The sequence below is a fragment of the Elephas maximus genome, chromosome 3 (genome assembly GCF_024166365.1).
Source record: "Elephas maximus indicus isolate mEleMax1 chromosome 3, mEleMax1 primary haplotype, whole genome shotgun sequence".
Classification (NCBI taxonomy): Eukaryota; Metazoa; Chordata; class Mammalia; order Proboscidea; family Elephantidae; genus Elephas; species Elephas maximus.
The window spans coordinates 123300394-123316168 of record NC_064821.1 but is presented as its reverse complement, the minus strand read 5'-3'; the positions used below and the strand labels follow the sequence as shown (position 1 = coordinate 123316168).

The window sequence follows — 15775 nt, the reverse complement described above, 5'->3', positions numbered from 1 at the left end:
GCTGGTTATAGGTGTCCTCGCTGCCTGCAGCCCAAATCGGTAACGACGTTTCTTTCTCTCCTTAGAGGTTTCACGTGTAGCAGTCACCTCCAATTTGTCTAAAATGGTTGTAAATAATATGTAAACATCTGCGTTGCTTTTAAGAAATTATTTGTTCTCGGGGCTCTTTGAACTCGGGAGATCTGTAATGGCCAGTAATTAATATAGTAGTGCTTGTCATGTAGAAAGTGTTAAATAAGTATGTTTAGAATAAATGCTAATAATATAGTAACATTTCCTTCCTTTTGACTCTGTTCATTTCGGGTCCAGTGCTTACCACTCTTGCCCACTTTCTTAGGACGTACTAATAGTTAAAACATTTGTAAATTACTTTCGAAAAAGAAAGACTCCTGCCTGGATTTGTCTTCTTTTATGAGCTTTGCACAGAAATCAGAGTTGCTAGCTGTAATGCACCTATGTTTGTTTTCATTTGTGCGTTCTTTAAGTCTTTCACTCAACAAGCATTTTTGAGAACCTTACAAAAATATTGGCACCCCACCAACGTATATTGATAGCTTTCAGGTAGAATTTGGAGAAGGGTAATTCTCACAGTTAGGGAAAACATTATGAATAGGAACACAACGTTGTCTGATACAGTGCCGGAAGATGAACCCCTTAAGTTGGGAGGCGCTCAAAAGATGATGTGGGAAGAGCTGCCTCCTCAAAGTGGAGCCAGCCTTAATGACATGAATGGAGTCAAGCTTTCAGGACCTTCATTTGCTGATGTGGCACAACTCAAAATGAGAAGAAACAGCTGCAAACATCCATTAATAATCAGAACGTGGAATGTACAAAGTATGAATCTGGGAAAATTGGAAGTCATCAAAAAAGAAGCAGAATGCATAAAGATCGATATCCTAGGCATTAGTGAGCTGAAATGGACTGGTATTGGCTATTTTGAATTGGGCAATCATATGATCTACTATGCCCAGAATGACAAATAGAAGAGGAGCAGGATCACATTAATCATCAAAAAACAATTTAAAGATCCATCCTGAAAAGCAATGCTGTCAGTGATAGGATAATAGCCACACACCTACAAGGACAACTAGTTAATGGGGCTATTATTCAAATTTACCCACCCAACATTAATGCCAAAGATGAAGAACTTGAAGATTTTTACCAATTTCTGCTGTCTGAAATAGATCAAACATGCAATCAAGATGTATTGAAAATTACTGGTGATTGGAATGAGAAAGTTGGAAACAAAGAAGAATTACTGGTGACTGGAATGAGAAAGTTGGAAACAAAGAAGAAACATCAGTACTTGGAAAATATGGCCTTGGTGATAGAAACGATGCTGGAGATCACATGATAGAATTTTGCAAGACCAATGACTTATTCATTCGAAATACCTTATTTCAACAACACAAACAGCAATTATACATGTGGACCTTGCCAGATGAAATACGTAGGAATCAAATCCACTACATGTGTGGAAACAGACCATGAAAAAGCTCAATATCATCAGTCAGAACGAGGCCAGGGGCCAACAGAAGCAAACCGTCAGTTGCCGTTATGCAAGTTCAAGTTGAAGCTGAAGAAAATTAAAACACAAGAGCCAAAGTACAACCTTGAGTATACCTCACCTGAGTTTAGAGACCATCTCAAGAATAGATTGGACGCACTGAAAAGTAATGACCAAAGAAGACCAGAGGAGTTGTGGGATGACATCAGGGACATCATATATGAAGAAGGCAAGAGGTCATTAAAAACACATGAAGCAAACAAACAAAGACCAAAATGATGTCAGAAGAGACTCTGGAACTTGCTCTTGAACTTAGAGTAGCTAAAGCAAGTGCAAGAAATGATGAAGTAAAAGAGCTAAACAGAGGATTTCAAAGGGCAGCTCAAGAAGACAAAGTATTCAGACGAAATGTGTGAAGGCCTGGAATTAGAAACCCAAAAAGGAAGAACACACTCGGCATTTCTCAAGCTGAAAGAACTGAAGAAAATTCAAGCCTCGAGTTGCAGTATTGAAAGATTCTGTGGGCAAAAAACAAAAACCATTTCAGGAGATAGCATATGATCAAGAACCAACAGTATTGAAGGAAGAAATTCAAGGTCCACTGAAGACATTGGCAAAAAACCAGGCTTCAAGAATTGACAGAATACCAACTGAGATGTTTCAACAAATGGATGCAGCACTGGAGGTGCTCGCTCATCTATGCCAAGAAATTTGGAAGACAGGTACCTGGCCAACAGAATGTGGAAACTATCAAACAATATCATTAATATCACACGCAGGTATAATTTTGCTGAAGATCAGTCAAAAATGGTTGCAGCAGTACATTGACAGGGAACTACCAGAAATTCAAGCCGGATTCATAAGAGGACGTGAAAAGAAGGATATCATTGCTGATATCAGATGGATCTTGGCTAAAAGCAGAGAATACCAGAAAGATGTTTACCTGTGTTTTATCGACTGTACAAAGACATTCGACTGTGTGGATCATACAATATTATGGATAACAATGTGAAGAATGGGAATTCCAGAACACTTAATTGTGCTCATGAGGAACCTGTGTGTAGACCAAGAGGCAGTCGTTCAAACAGAACAAGCGAATACTGCGTGGTTGAAAGGAAAGGTGTGCATCAGTGTTGTATCCTTTCACCATTCAATCTGTATGCTGAGCAAATAAATAATCTGGGAAGGTGGACTATATGAAGAAGAATTTGACAGCAAGGTTGAAGAAAGACTCATTAACAACCTGCGTTATGCAGATAACACAACCTTGCTTGCTGAAAGTGAAGGGGACTTGAACCTGATGAAGATCAAAGACATCAGCCTTTACTATATGGATTATACCTCAACATAAAACAAAAATCCTCACCACTGAACGAATAAGCAACATTATGATAGAAGGAGAAAATATTGAAGTTATCAAGAATTTCATTTTACTTGGACCCTCAGTCAACACCCATGGAAGCAGTAGCCAAGAAATCAAAAAACGTTTTGCATTAGGCAAATCTGCTGCAAAACTCTTCAAAGTGTTAAAAAAAAAAAAAAAAGCAAATACATCACTTTGAGGACTAAGGTGCTCCTGACCCAAATCATGGTGATTTCAATGGTCTCATATGCATGCAAAAGCTGCACAGTAAATAAGGCCGAAGGACTGATGCCTTTGAATCATGGTGTTGGCAAAGAATAATGAATATGTCTCCCAAATTTCTTGCAAAAGAACACAAAAATCTGTCTTAGAAGAAGTACAGCCAGAATGCTCCTTAGAGGTGAGGATGGCGAGACTTCATCTCACTGTTTGATTTTCTCATTTATTTTTTTTAGACTTTGGGGCTATTTTACTAGGTGCATGTAGATTTAGAAATGTTACCTGTTTCTGCTGAGTTAAACCTTTTATCATTAAGTGGTGAACTTCTCCAGCTCTCTAATAATGCTTTTTATCTTAAAAGAAACCTACTTTGTTAAATATTAATGCAATTTCGCCAGGTTTCTGTTGGTTAATAGTTATTCTGGATTTTTCCAGCCTTTTACTTTCAACCTTTTTGCCTTTATGTTTTATAAGTGTGTCTTGTAAACAGCATATAACTGATTTTACATCTATTTTCTGTCTTCTAACCAGTGGCCTCAGTTCATTCACATGTTTTGTGGTTATTTATTTATTTGGACTTGTTTCTATTATCTTACTGTTTGCTCTCTATTTTTTTATGCTTTTCATTGTTGCTGGCCTTTCTTGCCTTCAGAAAATTATATGTGTCCTTTAATTATCTGTTTCTTCTTCCATTATTTTCTATTTTGGTTTAGAAGTTACAAACTCATTTTAGTGACTGCCTTGAAATTTGACCTTGCTTATGTAACAATATCTAAAGTTAATACCCTAACCAGCCTTCCTAAAACAGTACAGGAAACTTAGAACGCTCCAGCCACCCTCCTCCTGACTTGTTCTCTAGTATTTTATTTCTGTTATTTTTTTAATCTTAGAAATAAGATATTATTTTATTATCATCATCATCATCTAATATCTGCAAACTTTTTTACCTACATATTTATCAATTTATTTGCGGACTATTTCTTCTTACATCTCACATCATCTTTCTGTTGTCATTTTCCTTCCTTTAATGATGATTTGTTAGTTGGTTGCGTTTATCTGAAAATGCTTTTATTTCACCTAGATAATTCTTCAAAGAATTGTGTGTGTTCACAGTTCTAGGTTGGCAGTTGTCTTCTGTCAACAGCTGAAAGATATTATTCCATTTGTGCTATTGAGAAGATAGTTGTCAGTCTAATTGTTACTTCATAGCTGATTCCTCTTTTCTCTTTGGCTGCTCTTAAGGTCTTTTCTTGATCTTCAGTTTTGTGCAGTTTTATGAAGGTGTATCCAATTGTGGATTTATTTTTATTCATCTTACTAGGTATTATTTATCTTTCTAGGAGGCAATTCCTATATTTATGGATTTATTTCTTTTATCAGTCCTAAATATTTTCTTCCAAGACCACTTTTACACCCAGGTAAGATGGATCCCTGTATGGGACCCCATGCTTACAGAGTCCCACTCTAAGCCCTCCTCTGCCCACATACCTCTCAATGGGGAAAGGAGTCCCTGGAGCCAAATGGACATGCCTGTCAGAGTCTGCCTCCCTACCTCCAGAGCATGTTTCAAGTCTGCCCAAATCCTCATAGCCCACCTTCAAATCCTACTTGAGTATCTCCCCTGGGTTAATCCCTTGGAGACAGATCATATGCTGGTTTGTACACCATAAGCCACAAGGGGTAGTCAAGTGGGAGGATATCGAGGGAGTTTGGATGTATAGGCTGGGATGTCTACACGCAAAACCCGTTGCCATGCAGGAGCCAGGAGTGGGACAGGAGGGGAACAGACCAAGCAGTAGCTCTCTCTGCCAGTTTCCGGCACGGACTTCTAAAAAGTCTAAATTTGAACCTGACTCTCTGGGTTGTTGTGAAGGTATAGTTGTCAAAGTAAGGGAACAGTTTATTAGCTTATTTAACTTTTTTTTTTTTTTTTTTACAGTTTATTAGTTTATTTAACTTTGAAATGTTAAGACATACAATATGTGGGCTTCCATTTGTGCTCTTATTCTAGACCCTGCAAATGTAAGTGGTAGGCCTGCTCTCTTTCATTATTCTCTTTTTCTGAGATTATGTTGGACATGCTAGACTTCTTATTCCAGCATTTTTATCTCTTAACCTGTAAACTACTGTATAACCAATCCAATTAGTTTTTTACTTCAACAATAATCATTTGATTACTTTTTTTCTCTGACTGACACAAGAGGTTCCAGGGAAACAGAACCAATAAGATGTATATATATGGGCATTAAACACACACACACACAGAGAGAGAGAGAGAGAGAGACTGATTGTAAGGAATTAGCTCACACGATTATGAGGGCTGGCAAGTCTGATATTTGTAGGGCAGGCCAACAGGCTGGAAACCCAGGTGGGACTTCTATGTTACAGTCTTAAGGCAGAATTCCTTCTTCTGAAAATCTCAGGCCTTCAACTGATTGGATGAGGCCCACCCACATTATAGAGGGTAATTTCCTTTACTTAAAGTCAACTGAATGTAAATGTTAATCACATCTACAAAATACCTTCACAAAAACATCTAGACTAGTGTTTGACCAAACAACTGGCAGCATAACCTGCCCAAGTTGACACATAAAATTAACATTCCACTTTTCTTCTGTATTTTCCATCTCTTTTTCTGTGATAGATCCTAGGTAATTTCTTCTTACCTATCAGAAATATACTTTTGCTATTCAAAATCTGTGGACTAGCAGCATCAGAATCACCTGGGAGCTTATTAGAAATGCAGAATCCAGTCCCTAGCCTTAACCTATCAAATCGCATTTTAAAAAGCTTCCTCTGTAATTCGTATGCACATCGATATTTAAGAAGCACTGTTTTAGTTCTTTAATACTCTCTTCAGCTGAGCCTAATCTACTGTATAACCAACCCAATTAGTTTTTTATTTCAACAATAATCGTTTGATTACTTTTTAGAACTGCCTGTGTGTATAGTTTCCTTTTGCTTGTCCTTTGTGTGTGTGTGTGTTTATCTTTGTCTTTTATTTCTTTACACCTTTTATATAGAGTTATTTTATACTTTGTATCTGGTAGTTTTAATAACTGAAGTCTTAGCGTTCAAAATCTGTTATTTTTTATTATCAGTTGACCTTTTTCATGTGATTGGTTTCTTGTCTATTTTAGTAATTTTTGGTTGTAAGCTCATACTTGGACCTAAGTTGAAGGTGCTTTCCTCTGGAGAGAATTTGCATTTGCTTCTGACATGGGCCAGAGGGTGTTAATGAGCTGACTTTACTTTATATAAATATGTATTAATGTAGCTGGCTCCCTACTTGTTATTTAGAAAATAAGTCAGATAAGAAATGCTTCTACCCTGAAAGAGCCTAGTGAGAGAGACAGTAAATCATCTGATAAATTCTATGATAAAGGCAAGGTCAGAATCCAATGAAGCCTTAAAGAGGTAACTCTAAATCAGATGGGTGGTGGAATTGGAGGGTGGAAGCAGGAAACAGAGGAAGAGCTTGGTCAGATTTCCAGGGAAAGGTAATGCTTGGAATAAGAATAATGCAAGCATCAGGTCCAAAACCAAAGAATAACATTATTCTGATTGAGTCAGCAACTGATGAAGGAATGAAAACTAAACCTCACTTCAGCAAATATGTATCGGATGTCTAGAATGTGCCAGATATTATATTAGGTGCTGAAGGTACAAATGGTGACCGAAGCAGAAATACGTATAACCAGTAATCAGTTGCCTTCAAGTCATTTCCAACTCATGACAACTCTCATGTGCATAAGAGTAGAACTGTGCTCCATACAGCTTTCAATGGCTAATTTTTCAGAAGTAGATCGCCAAGCCTTTCTTCTGAGGTACCTCTAGTGGACTCAAACCTCCAGCCTTTCAGCTAGCATTTGAGCATGTTAACTGTTTGCACCACCCAGGAATTCCAGAAATTCGTATTTAAAAAAAAAACCTCACCGCCGTTGAGTTGATTCCCACTCATAGTAACCCTATAGGACAGGGTAGAACTGCCCTATAGGGTTTCTAAGGAGCGCCTGGTGGATTTGAACCACCAACCTTTTGGTTATCAGCTGAACTGTTAACCTCTACACCACCAGGGTTTCCAGGAATTTGTATAGGGAGCATATATTTCAGCAATGCCGGTAATTACATTTAGGTAAATAAAAAAACACACACACAAAAAAGAGTTGCAGTGTATAATAACTGCCAGAGATGAAATATACAGGGAAATATGGCAGAAAGTGACTTGGTGGGGAGGAATGGAGGACTACTTTAGATAGGTGGTCAGTACTTAGGCCTCTCTGACACAAGTGGAATTTGAGCTGATGTGGTGGTGAATGTTACATGTCAACTTGGCTAGATTATGATTCTCAGTGGTTTGGCATGTGCTCTTCCATAATGCAATTACTTTTCATATTGTGATCTGATGTGAGCAACTAGCCAAAAGGGGACTCCTTGAGGGTGTGGCTTTACTGCAGTATATAAATGGATGTCCTGGCAAAGCTCACTCTCTCTTCCCTGACATTGCATCTTCTTGCTGCCTGACCTCTGGTTCTTGGGAAGTAAGTCTGCAGAGGTCTCTGGCCTGCTGTCTGACCTGCAGATTTTGGATTCGCCAACCCCTGCAGCCCTATGAGCAAGCAGAGGCCTCCAGCCTGCCGCCTGATCTGAAGATTTCGGGTTTGTCAGCCACCGTAATTGTGTAAGCCATTTCCTCACAAATGTGAGCCATTTCCTTGAAGTGAATTTCTCTGTATATATTCATATGTAGTTCACTGGTTTTGCCCCTCTAAAGAACCCAGAATAAGACAGCTTAAATCTGAAGGATGAGGAGCCAGCCAGGGGAATAGCACTCCAGATAGAAGGAACAAAAATTGTAAAGACCTGTCATGGATTGAATTGTGTCCCCCCAAAAATGTGTCAACTTGGTTAGGTCATGATTCCCAGTATTGTGTGGTTGTCCTCCATTTTGTGATTGTAATTTTATTCTAAAGAGGATTCGGGTGGGATTGTAACACCACGCTTAGGTTACCTCCCTGATCCAATGTAAAGGGAGTTTCCCTGGGATGGGGCCTGTACCACCTTTTATCTCTCAAGAGATGAAAGGAAAGGGAATCAAGCAGAGAGTTGGGGACCTCATGCCACCAAGAAAGCAGCACCAGGAACAGAGCAGGTCTTTTGGACTTGGGGTCCCTGCACCTGAGGAGCTCCTCAACCAGGGGAAGATTGAGGACAAGGACCTTCCTCCAGAGCTGACAAATACAGAAACCCATTGCCTGGAACTGACACCCTGAATTTGGGCTTGTAACCTACTAGACTGTGAGAATAAATTTCTCTTTGTTAAAGCCATCTACTTGTGGAATTTCCATTATAGCAGTACTAGATGACTAAGACAGAATTGCCTGATCTGAAGATTTTGGGTTTGTCAGCCACCATAGCTGCATAAGCCATTTCCTTGAAGTAAATTTCTCTGTATATGTATTTATATATACCTCACTGGTTTTGCTCCTCTAAAGAACTCAGAATAAGAGAGCTTAAATCTGAAGGATGAGGAGCTGGCCAGGAGAATGTCATTCCAGATAGAAGAAACAAAAATTGTAAAGACCCTAAAGCAAAAAAAGAGTTTAGTACTTTGGCCTGTTGAAGGAAAAAAAGAAGAAGCTGCAGTACCTGGTATGTTAGTGAGTTGGTATGGTGTAGTAAGAGGGAAGGTTGAAGAACAAGGCCTGGAACAGGTGACATAGGAATGCTCAGGCCATGATGAGGAGAGAAGATTTTATTTTGGGTACAATGGGAGAATATATCCTCTCTTCACCACCAGATTTTTTCACATAGACCCTTTGCTTGATCCACATCTTCATTTTCCAGGTGCACTTCAATTCACTAAAGTCTGACATTGCCCCAACACACCAATAAAACTGTTCAGGCAGTAGCTCCAATGGACTCTCTGTAGTGCTTTCTATTAGCCAAATCCTGTGCTGGCTGCTTTTACAATACTATTTTCTTTATTTTTTATAGCACATGTAAACTTTATAAAGACTCAACCAAGACAGAATATAGTAAAAACTGAAAACTAGCATGTCCAGGCTTTCTTTGTTTCCCTCCTTCGGTCAATATTAAACTGCTTAAGACAATGTCTAGTGTATTTTACAGTCAATTCACTATACTCAACATTTACTTCATGTGAATTTAGAGCCTAACCCTAACAAGATGTGATCTGACTGCACTCTGTATTTTTTTCTACCTCATAGCTGTTGCTTGCCCTTTGTTTCTGCTTCCTCATCATTCTAGGTTTTCGCAATCCGCTTGTGGTCCTGCCTCCACATCAGAGCTCTCCGTGATGTTTTCTTTCAGATTCAGCTCTCTCTGTGACTGGATCTGTTTCTCAACAGCTTATCTTTGAGGATTTGCTGTCTTTATATCAGATATCCATTCCTGAGCCAAAACTGGGGCTGGGACATTTTCTCTTAGAAGAGACTGGGCATATAGGTTGATCTCCAGATCAGATATTAACTCCCTTAGAGAAAGACTGGTGGCATAGTGATTAAGTGCTATGACTGTTAACCAAGAGGTTTGCAGTTTGAATCCACCAGGCGCTCCTTGGAAACTCTACAGGGCAGTTCTACTCTGTCCTGTAGAGTCGCTATGAGTCGGAATTGACTCGAAGGCAGTGGGTTTGGTTGGTTTTTTTGGGGGGGGAGGTGAGAGAAAGAAACTCCTAGAAAGGGCTGTCTTTGTCTAAAATGGTATTTCTTCTTGTTCAGACCCCTAATTGTTATGGCTTCTTGTATTTTTCATTTCTTGAGCACCCAACGAGTAATTCATTTTTAATGTTAGTGTATTCAACAAATAACTCTTGAATACTTAATTCATTAAGACAAAGTCCCTGTATTTATGGAGTTTATAGTTGAGTGGTAGAAACAGACATCATAATATGGAGTGACAAAAGATACAGGTAGTCAGAGAACACTGTGGTAGCACAGTGCTTTGATACCTACCACCTGAAATCAAAGTGGGAAAACACAAAAGGAGTTCCGTAAGAGATAACATGTGAGGTGAGCCTAACAGGATAACTAAGATTTTTAAAGAAGTGGTGAAGAAAAGCTTCTACGCAGTTAGGTAGGCAGCAGATAAAAGAATTCTATGCATTCTAGGCAGATGAATTATATTTTGGGATGTTCTGAGTTTGAGATGTTTATCTTACATTCGAGGAACCCTGGTGGCCCAGTGGTTAAGTGTACTGCTGCTAACCAAAAGGTCAGCAATTCCAACCTACCAGTTGCTCCCTGGGAGAAAGATGTGGCAGCCTGTTTCTGTAAAGATTTACAGCCTTAAAAACCACGTGGGGGCAGTTCTACCCTGTCTTATAGGGTTTCTATGAGTCAGAACTGACTTGATGGCAACAAATTTTTTTATGGTACATTCAAGCAGCCCTAGCTCTCCAACAGGTGGGTGACTGGGCAACTCAAATACAGGTAGGAGATGTAGGTGGAAATTGGTATTCGGTACTTATCAGAATAGACGGTAATTGAAGCTATGGAAGTGGATAAGGTCATCAACTGACTGTGTAGAGTATACTGTGGACTGAACTACACCAATATTTAAAACATGGCAAAGGAAGAGGAGCTATTAAAGAGAACAAGATGGTTAGAAAATCAGAAAATGATAACGTCATGGAAGGTGAAAAAACTTAGCTTTTCTGATTTAGTTTTAGCAAGTGAATTCTTGTCTAAAGTCTTAGAATTGCACTTTCCTGACTAAGTAATAAGTATTATTTCCAATAATAAAGTTAATAATAATAAAGTATATAATAATATATAATAATAAATATATATAGTAATAAAGTGTTATATTCCAATAATAAGTAATAAGTATTATTTCCAATTAAAGTAACTTTGGGTGGTTAAGATGCAGGTATAGAATTTTAAAGTCATAAAAAAAAATTTTTTAGGTAAGCTAGAGATAGAAAAACATTAAAAGAATCCTGTCCTTTACTTATGAATCATTAAAAAAAAAAGCCTTGAAAGTTGCCTGTTTTTACAAAAATCTATTTGAGACATCTAGACTTTAGGGATTAAATTGGTTGCTGGAAATTTCTTTTAACATCTGACTGGTTTCCTCCTTTTTTAATGAGTTAAGTAATTTTTTTTTACATGTGTTCATTTTTATATTTGTGCATCATCGTCTTAGCTACCAAGTGCTGCTATAGCAAAAATACCACTCACCAGGGATTTATTGTCTTGCAGTTTTGGAGACTAAACTAACCTGTTGCCATTGAATTAATTCAGACTCACAGCAACCCTATCTAATGGAATAGAACTGCCCCGTAGGATTTCCAAGGCTGTAAATCTTTATGAAAGCAGATTGCCACATCTTTCTCCTGTGAAACAGCTTGTAGGTTCTCATCGCCGACCTTTCAGTTAACAGCTGGGTGCTTAACCACTGTGCAAGCAGGGCTCCTTTTTGGAGACTAGGAGTCCAAATTCAGGGTGTTGGCAGGGCCATACCATAAAGACCCATAACTTGACATCATCCTGACTTCAAGGGAAAAAAAACGGGAATTGAGACTGGTTGAATCATGTGGCTGATGATTCAATCAATCATGCCTACGTAATGAAACCTCAATAAAACCAATGGGTACTGAAGCTCAGGGGAGCTTCCTGGTTGGTGGTAGACATCAATATACCGAGAAGGTAATGTGTCTACTAGGGACATGGAAGCTTCAAATTTAGGATCCTCCCAGGCTTCACTCTGTATGTCTCTTCTTTAAGCTGGTCCTAATTTGTATTCTTTATAATAAAACTGTAATCATAAGTACAGCGCTTTCCTAAGTTCTGTTGTGGGAGCCCCCAAATTTGTAGCCAGTTGGTCAGAAGTGCAGATAGCCTGGAAACCTCAGAGTTTGTGGCTGGTATCTGAAGTCTTGGGCAGTCTTGGCAATCTGGAGGACTGTGCGCTTAATATGTGAAGACAGGCCCTAACTCCAAGTAGTCGGGGGCAGAAGAACTGATACTGTAGTTAGTGTCAAAATAAGGAACAGAATTGAACTGATTTTAGATGCCAGAATAAATTTTCTATGCTCTATATGTTGACTTTTTCATAACCTTAATTATTTAAAAAAAAAAAAGGAACAAATGTTCCTCATTTGAGAAAGCTAAAATTCTGTACAATCATGTTCCTTTTTTCTGTTATTTTAAAGCATTGTGTCTTTAATTAAATAGGTAACCAAATATTGTTTCTCAGGTACCTATGATCCTACCTTAACCAAGTGACCAAATCATCTCTCCAAGTCTCTTTTAATTTTGCCTTCTCAAGGTCAAATCTTGCATTTAGAGAAAAAATCAGGATATATTTTACACTTAAAACTACCTTTGAAATTTCCTGGAGGACTCCCGGAAAAAACACAAAAATCTGTCTTTCATTGTATAAAAACAGAAATGTTAGAAATAGTTTTACTTCATGTGTTCCATATTTCTTAAATTTCTTGATACTATTATAAGAACATCACAGGAAAAGTTGGTAAATAAATCGAAAGGGCTATTCAGGCTTCTCTAGGTTAAATTTGTATAGGTAAAACCCTATCAATATAAATATGTCTGAAATTGTACACTTTATGAGAAGAACTTGAAGATTTATCAATGCTTTTATTTCCCTTGAAAGAAATGTTGATCGAATTCTTAGGAAATAGTTACGTACTATGCTTTAATACTCTCTTCCATTTTGATATTATTGGATATGGTAATAAATAAACTACAGCCATTCTGTGTTGGTCATCTACAGGTAGAGTCTGAAAAGAAGCCTGGCAGCACAGTGGTTAAAGCACTTGGCTGCTAACGGAAAGGTCAGTGGTTCGAACTCACCAGCTGCTCCACAGGAAAAAGATGTGGCAGTTTGCTTCCATAAAGATTTACAAACTTGGAACCCTATAGGGCAGTTCTACTCTGTCCTGTATGGTCGCTCTGAGTAGGAATCAACTCAACAGCAATGGGTACTTGTCTGAAGTCTCTGCTATAAGCTATAAAAACCAAAAAAAAAACAAACCTAGTGCTGTCGAGTTGATTCCGACTCATAGCGACCCTACAGGACAGAGTAGAACTGCCCCATAGAGTTCCCAAGGAGCGCCTGGCGGATTTGAACTGCTGACCCTTTGGTTAGAAGCCGTAGCATTTAACCACTATGCCTCCAGGGTTTCCCTATAAGCTATAGGCCAAGGTTTTTGTCTTCAAGAAAAGGCAGTCCCAGAGCTTCATGGGAAGGATCAGATGCCTTGAACTATTGAAACTTCAAAGAATAGACTCTTGGGCACAAGCTTCTGAGCTGACATGTTTCTTTTTTATTGTAATGAAATATACGTACGAAATCATTTGCCATTTCAACCATTTTACCTGTACAATTCAGTGACACTATAGTTACGTTCCCCATGTTGTACAACGATCACTGCTAATCATATACAAACTTTTTCATCACCCTTAACAGAAACTCATACCCCTTAAGCAATACCTCACCACTTCCCCCTTCCACTCACCCCTGGTAACCATTTTGGTCTCCACGCATTTGCCTATTCTGGATATGTCATATAAGTGGCATCATAAAATATTTGTACTTTTGTGCTTAGACAAATTTCTGACTACACCAATGCACCAAGTTAGGATTTCAAGGACTCAGATTTTTTTGTCTGGAGGCACACGGCTTTATGAAAGCAGTCTGCTTGGCCCAAAGTCCAGCAGAACAATTACATAGGACTGAATGAACTGATGAGGAAAATTTAGTCATGGTTATTTGTTTGGTATATTGTTGATGTAATTGTAATGTTCTATTTTTATGGATATATCAGAAAATCCTTTTTAATTCTTAAGGTATCTCTAATTCTCAATTTAATGGATTCTTGATTTCATAACTAAAAATTTTATATAGTATCTGATCCTCACTGAACCACCAGAATCCATAAGCATTTACTAAATCTTGTATTTCATGGAATATAAGAATATAATATATAGGAATTTGTACTCCTTTTTAACATGGATATAAATAAACAAATTGTATAACTAAGGCCATATATGGAATGTCGTTTGAGAATATTTCTCACTTAATCATGTATGACAAGCCTTCTATTAAAAACAAGTTGATTTCACATGTGGAGTAGATGCCTATAAATCTGTTCCAGTAAAACTTAATGGTACCTGGCTTCCAGGGTTCCAGCCTTACAAATGGTAAGGAAGGTCATTTCTTGGCTGGCCAGGAATCTTAACAAATTTTGAGGGCGCTGAGGAGAAGATTCACCTAAATTCTCAAGTACTGCAGGAGAAATCTGGTGGAGAGTTTCCTGGGTTTGGATCCTTAGCCTTGGGATAGCAAATAATAGAGGCTTTTAAAAGTCCAATTTGAGGTCCCTTATGAAACCTTACAGGCAGAAGTTAATCCTCTGGCCTTAGTAATTGTTTACTACTGCCTGGCTATAGATTTGCAAGGCAAACTCAAGCAGGCGTACATGATTAACACCCAGGTAGGCCAAACCTAATGAAACCAGCCTTTTTGTGATCAAGAATAATCTTTGGAGATTACTTATGATCGCAAGGAAGAGACTGTCAAGAAACATTGTCAAAGATTTGGAGATGGACAAAAGAGATAACCAGATGTCCTTTCAGAGGAATGCTGGTATTAGCTAATGGATCCTTGGTTATATTTTCTGAGGGATGTGTACCTTTGATTGTCTTTCTGTTGACTAAGCTGTTTTATAGCATTGTACACGTAGAAGTTAAAGTGTAGAAAATGGAGAGTAATGCAAACGAATTGTGAACTACAACTGATATCTGCTCTGTAGAAAAGATGATCCCATTAGATTTTATTGCCCTACAGGATATTAACCAGTTTTACATCTATTAGCAAATCCTTTTGAGCATCTCTGATTCTGTATGTGTATTTATATATATCTATGTACGCTGCCATTGAGTCAACTCCAACACAGAATGAAATGTTGCCTAGTCCTCTGTCATCCTCACAACTGCCAGCAAGTTCAAGTCCATCATTTTGGCTATTTGGTAACTCACCTCACAAAGGGTTTCCCTCACATTCGCTGGCTATCTACTTCACCAAACATGATGTTGTCCTGTAGTGATGATCCCTCCTCATGATGTATCTATTCTTCAAATTCTACTTTGTAGCAGTTTTAACATCTTATTAGGTCCCTCATTCATTAATGAGTTAAATAAAATCTTTCAACACGGCTTTAAAAAGAAAACAAAGAAACATAAAAACCACTCTTGCCTGTGGAATTTAATTTTTAATCTCCAAAGACCTTTTGCACTATTTGATCATCATGGATAATGTATTCAAATTAATAGCTGTAATTCTAGAAGCTATATAAACAGCCATGTTTTTTATTCAGAAGTATCTTGGAATGATAATAATCTCTTCTCCCTTTACGCAAACTGATGACTTTGGTAGATTCCTCAAATATTCAATAAAATCGCCATAAAACATCCTACGCTTTCTCTAGGAACTGTCAATTCACAGATACCGGCAAGCAACAATCATATTTATAGTCCATGGCTCTACCTACTTTCCTGACTGTAATGGCCATGGCCAGTCATCTTATGTATGTGGTGGGAAACGTAATAGATGGCCATGGCCAGTCATCTTATGTATGTGGTGGGAAACGTAATAGATAAATGTGATAGTGAGGCCTTATTCTTTCATGGGGTCAAAGA

General features: G+C 38.2%; 1 protein-coding gene across 2 annotated transcripts in view; it reads right to left on the bottom strand.

Moving 5' to 3' along the window:
* Positions 1–11: 11 nt before the first annotated feature.
* The window catches only part of ACADM (acyl-CoA dehydrogenase medium chain), an 81648-nt gene continuing 65884 nt past the window's right edge, over positions 12–15775 (bottom strand). Inside the window, exons 12-13 of one of the 2 annotated variants that reach the window (XR_007516343.1) lie at positions 15116–15292; positions 12–98 (exon numbers count right to left, since the gene is read on the bottom strand). Coding sequence is in view for 1 of the 2 variants with exons in the window: in XM_049875615.1 (XP_049731572.1) it covers positions 15284–15292 (9 nt within the window). In the remaining variant the exon portion in view is untranslated. Of the gene's footprint in view, positions 99–14123; positions 15293–15775 lie in introns of those variants that run through there. The other variant, XM_049875615.1, reaches the window with a different exon arrangement.